Genomic DNA, 5,729 nt, shown 5'->3' on the forward strand with positions numbered 1-5,729 from the left:
TTCGAAGAATGTGCAGTTTAAACCATTGACCATTTTTACCTCATGGATAGTGTTTTCATTCCTTTAAGACTGATCTTTGATTTAAAATAAATAACTGTGAAATTATAAATTTCAACAGAAAAGAAGACTGTTACTCAGCAAAGGTCTCTGAAGGACTGATCTATCAAGAAAAGAGATTCCCCTAAACACCGTGTATTTGAAATCACACCAATTAGTAACAACATTAGTTCTCAGAGGACTATGGAACTCTGCGATGAGAGGTTCAAATTATCTATAAATTATTTCATCATATCAATAACTCTTTAAGATTACATACCTGAGTGAAAACTACTCATGAGTTTTAGAAAAGGCAATGTACCCTCACCTATTGCTTAACAGACTGACAGATTCTAAGTCCTTTACATGCAGCAAAGAACACGTGACATTGTGAAAAGCTGAGTGGGTAAAAGGTGTCCCTGCCCACAGCAGGAGGTTGGAATTACATAACTTTAATGTCCCTTCCAACCCAAACCATTCCGTAATTCCATGATTCAAGGGAAAGTGTCAGCAGTTGAGAACTGCCAAACTTCTCGTGCAAGAGCTCAGCACTCATGATGAACAAGGAGCCCATAACACAGCTCTGAAGGATGGGAAGCTCTTGCCTGTTTGTACATAAAAAACTGGTAGTTACACTGTTAGACCTCCAGGACAGGTTGTCACAGGCCCACCTTACTTCGATACTGAGACTGGGCCCAGCTCAGGAATAAGAGTCCAAATTTCAAGCATCCCTCATATAGAAAAAAGCCAAAGGTGAGGTGGGTGGGAGAAATGCTTTCTTTGCTCGCTTTGTTGCTGGAGAAAGAAGCTCGCTGGATGCATAGCAAAGAGAACAACTCGGGTCACCAAAAAAAAAAAAAAAAAAAAAGGAAAAATACAACCTTTCTACTCGCCTGCAGCAGGTGAGGAAGAGAGGAGGAAAAATAGGTCAGTGTTCCTTTTGCTCTCTAAGAGGTTATTTATGGATGGCGGGAGAAGTCCCTGTTTTTAGCCCCGTGGATTGCACTGTACCTCAGTAACTAAACTCAAAAGGGAAAGTTCTCTTTCTATGTGGAAACTAACTTTGTAATATTAAGTCACTGCCAGAGCAATATGGATCATAAAACAGGACAGTACAGATTAATAGATCTAATAAAATCGAGAGAAAAAATGAAGTAATTCTCCAATCAAGAAAAACAGAAGAAAATATTTCAGAGAAAATTAGTTGACAAAATATTTAAGAGCAAACCTTTACATACAGCAGACATACGGTAGTTTTTATCCATAAGCATTTCAGTTACCATAACAACTTGATCTATTCACTCAATTATGTCATTTTTATCTCAGCATTTTGGAATTTCAGTGGTTTATTTAAGAACTGCTGTTGCTTTGGGAGCATAGTGAAGACTTTAAAACTCATTAAAGAGTGAAGACTTTATTTCTACCTTTGGAAAATGAAAGTTTTTCACTTATTCTCCAAGAGCTAAATTTCATATTTTACAAATAATAGTTACACGACTCTGGAAGGTAAGCTCCTGGGGCAGAAGTGACCTTTTACCATATATAGCACAGAGGAGTCTGTATTTACATAATAAATACAATGGCATTATAAATGTAATAAATATAACAGCATTGTAAACATAATAAATGCCATTAATGGTAACAAGAGCTAACTCTAGGTAGACTGTATCACCCACTTTAATTTCTGTGAGGAAAAATCCCTTTCCTTGTGGCCTTTGTTTAAAGGACCCTCTGAGCTCAGATCTGTGGCATTTGGGAAGACAAGACTAATATCATGCTTTTAAATAAACCTCTCAATTTTCCAAACCACAGTACTGCCAACATATACTCCACCAACTCTTTCTTTTCTCTTCCATTTGAACCACTGCAGGGAAGGTGAGACTCTGCCAGGCTTTTAGATTGTTGCTCACTTTTGCAAGCACTTCCAAGATAGTCCTGAGGATGACCAAGGAATGAACAAGCTGCCATAAGATGTTCTTATTTAAAAAATAGATCACAGTAAAAACATGTGATGATACATACCATGACCATCATCAAAAAATTCTGTAATAGTTGCTGAAGTGCATTTGGACCAGGGTTTTGAAGCATCAATGCTGGTCAGAATGGAGGACATCAGGCGCTTGTCTTCCATGGAGCCAAAGTTCTCCTCACAAAATTTGGAGTCATCATGGGAAAGCCCAAGCAAGTGCCCTACAGATATGAAACAAATAAAAAAACCAATATTACTATCCATAACCATAGAATTTACCAGCTGGAGCTCACAGACATGGCAAAATGAATTGTGTAATTCACTCTCAAATTTTAAAGTGCAGACCAAGGCAGGGCACTTGAAATGTGGTATCTCTGCCTAAAGAAAAAATTTAAAAAGCTGTGACAGTTTACACCATTACATATAGCAAAGTAACAATGCCATCAGCTGACATGCCATTGAACTAACTGAAACCTCATGGAAGGTAAAGGGAACTGCATGCAACTATATTAGTCAACAACTTAGTTCTTACTGGTTTTCCAAATCACCTTCAGAAAGAAAGACTAATACTTTACTCTGTAAAGGCATTCTGCAACTGTCTAAAAAAGGTGCTACAACATCTTTTAAAATGGACAAAAATTGAAGTATTTATGATGCAACCAAATAATCTCTATATAAATTCTTAACATGCACACCTTGCTTAAATGCAAGTACCCTCTATAATATAAAATACATAAGCAATCTGAATAATGTTTTCAGTCTCTTTCATGTAGAGTCTTTTTTTTTTTGTTGTTGTTGTTGTTTGTTTGTTTGTTTTGATTAGGGTTCTAGTTTTGCTGGGTTTTACTTTTAAATGTATATGGTACTGTACATTTATGCTTCAGAACACAAAATAATGTGTGCATAAAGCAGCACACGATGGAACTTGCAAAAATCCTTTCTGTCCAGGGGGAGTTCAGTCCAGTGCTACGTGAGCTCTTGTAAGTGTGAGAGCTCCAAGCTGCCAGAGTTCAAGAAGAGCTTGGACAACGCTCTCAGGCACGTGATGGGACCCTGTTCTGTGCAGGATCAGGAGCTGGACTTTGATGATCCTTCGGGATCCCTCCCAACTCAGGTTATTCTATGATTCTATGAGCCTTTCCTGTAGATCAGTTACCCCCATCTTCTCTCCTCTCTGGGCAAAAATAAAGGTCTGCAGATAATGCATCCTGTTCCCCCTGCAAACATCAGGTATAACTTTAATTTCCATGCCTACACTAGATCATTTTGCAGCCAACTTACTATCCAAGAGGTAGAAGAATGAATGGGAATAAAGCTGCAGAGACCTCGAGCTTACAGTCTTCAGCATAGGCCAGGAGATGATTAATCCAACATCCAGGGCTAGACCAAGAGTGCTTTAATAATAAGGATAAAGACCACCCACCAAAGCGACTGTGGAGAAATAAACTTGATGCCCTGAAAGAGACATATTGTACTATTTTGCAATAAATAAAAGCCTTGTATGTACCACCAGCTTCATGTTTTGGTGTAGGTGCTGTAGACTAGCTGTAAGGTGACACAAGTAGGGACACTGATGGCAGGATAACATATCCTGATATCCATGATCATAGGCATGACAATAGTAATAATAATAGTAAAAAGTACAGTACAGACTGGAAAAGAAGAAAATCAGCAAATTCTACCCATTTTTCTTCTATAAACTTGCTGTTATGTTGTTTTCATCTGCTTTGGGGGAGAAGTCAAGAGGAAAGAGATGGAGGCAGTACTCACTGCTGAGCTGTATTTGAGGTTAGAAAAGTAGCTGTCAGACGAGAAGTCTGTGTTAAGGTTATGGGAGGTCAGAAATCAGGGTTTCTATCCTGTGAAAGACGCCAAGGTATTATCTGTCAGCCTTTACTCAGACACTGGGCTCCTAACCGAAGGATGGAGCTACAGGAAAAGTGACAAGAAAACCTTGATCTATCACTCCCAGTTGTAGCAGTGAGGACCAAGAAGAGCCAATCTGTCTTCTCAGCTACTGAATCCCCATTGGAGGGAAGGTGGGAAGGAGAATGAAGAGGGCATTTATCTTTTTTTCCTCTCTTCCCCTCATGTGCACACATTTATCAACATAGTTCAAAGAGAGCTGCTATTTTGAATAAAAGGTCCTGCAATGCCTGATAAATGCTGGTAAGAATTTATTCAAGGAACCTGCATTAACACTGATGGGAGTTAATACTTCTTGCCCTGTTACTCCTGTAGCTAATTGCTACTGCAATGCTACATCACAAGTACACTGCTGCAAAAACATAATGGATCAAACTTTCACACTAAAGGCACATCTAATTTCTGGTGTGTTTTATATGCAAGATTTGGGCTTATTTTTTTCGGGTAGGTAAAACCACTTTCCTTTGGTAATACTTATTGTATATGGTCAGATAATGCTATTTTTACACTGCACTGAGACACAGCTGAGTATCAGTAAGTACTTATCAAGTTTAAATCCGATAGAGCGCTAACATAAAGATGTGCTCTGAAAAGAGGACAGCAACTTTGTTTTATCTAAGACAAATGCTGGTGTTGAGCAGAATAATTTACTACTAAAATTATTATTTCACTGCATTTCTGTGGATTGATGGATTTCTGACAGAGGAACCAAATAATCAGTGCATTTCCTCTAACCTACAGAGCAAATTCTGTGGAAGTGCCACAGGCTGAGGGTTTAATGCATCAGCAGCTGCTGTGCCAAGGAGGACTGCCTCTGACTTCGCCCAAGTCCCAGACAGTGACAATGAGCATCTTCAGGAAACACAAAGTTGATGTTATTTTCGGTTGTTGTTCTATGTCGTGTTATCCCTGAGCTGGTATTCCTGCTAATGCACTGAGGAGCACCAGGTCACACCTCACAGCTGAGAACTGTGGGCAGAACTGACAGGTTAATGAACCTCAACACATGCCTAGTGGTAATATAACTAGAACCATTTTCTGTCGACATTTAATAACTCCTTGTAGCACGTTTCACCGGCATTCTGCTCACCTAAGGAGGACAGGGCTTCAGGCCTATCCCCTGGCTTTTGTTGATGGATCCCTCAATATGCAGCACAACCCCTTATTTAAACCAGGACCACACACTGCTTTGCAGAGCTGTTCAGGAGTTTCAGCCGCTTTCTTATATTTAATTTGAATCCATTCACTTCAATAAGCACATACTACCAATCGACTGAACAGAAATATTTGCAAAAAATTAGCCCAGACAGCAAGAAAATGCCACGCTGGTTAGACTTAAGCTTCACAAGAGCAATCTTCTCTGAGACAACTTGTATGCTCAAAGGTCGCAGCAAGAATGCTTTTGTATTTACTGTCCCAAGAGTGCTCATAGTTGTAGAAATTACTTCATTGCAGCATGCTTGTGAAATAAGGTAATGAGGCTCTCTCAGTGGAAAAGGAGTTTCATTTCTAAGTCATTGGCTTGGTAGTAAACATCTCTGGGTGAATAAAAAAAGCTGCAGAACTGATCTGAAGAGTTTGGCTGAACAACATCACATGGCACACAACACATGTTCACTGTAGGATATGAATGACAGTTGAGTGCAAACCAGCAACATTTTACAGCACCACTCAGAACTACCCAAACTCTGTGATATGAAGCATTCAGTCTTGTAGGGCAGAATTTAAGTTTCTTAACTTTTGGTTACCAGCCTCTGCTACCACTCTGCAAGACTCCACCCATTTAAGATACAATTTT

At 39.3% G+C, this 5,729-nt stretch overlaps 1 protein-coding gene across 1 annotated transcript in view; it reads right to left on the minus strand.

Annotated features, from left to right (window-relative positions):
- Positions 1 to 5,729, minus strand: part of ADAMTS5 (ADAM metallopeptidase with thrombospondin type 1 motif 5) — a 48,376-nt gene that overhangs the window by 17,671 nt on the left and 24,976 nt on the right. The window contains exon 3 of the mRNA XM_027887085.1: positions 2,059 to 2,226. Coding sequence (XP_027742886.1) covers positions 2,059 to 2,226 — 168 coding nt within the window. The remainder of the gene's footprint in view (positions 1 to 2,058; positions 2,227 to 5,729) is intronic.

Source organism: Empidonax traillii, unplaced genomic scaffold (genome assembly GCF_003031625.1).
Source record: "Empidonax traillii isolate 1590-97213 ecotype Southwest subspecies unplaced genomic scaffold, ASM303162v1 scaffold203:size1130161, whole genome shotgun sequence".
NCBI lineage: Eukaryota > Metazoa > Chordata > Aves > Passeriformes > Tyrannidae > Empidonax > Empidonax traillii.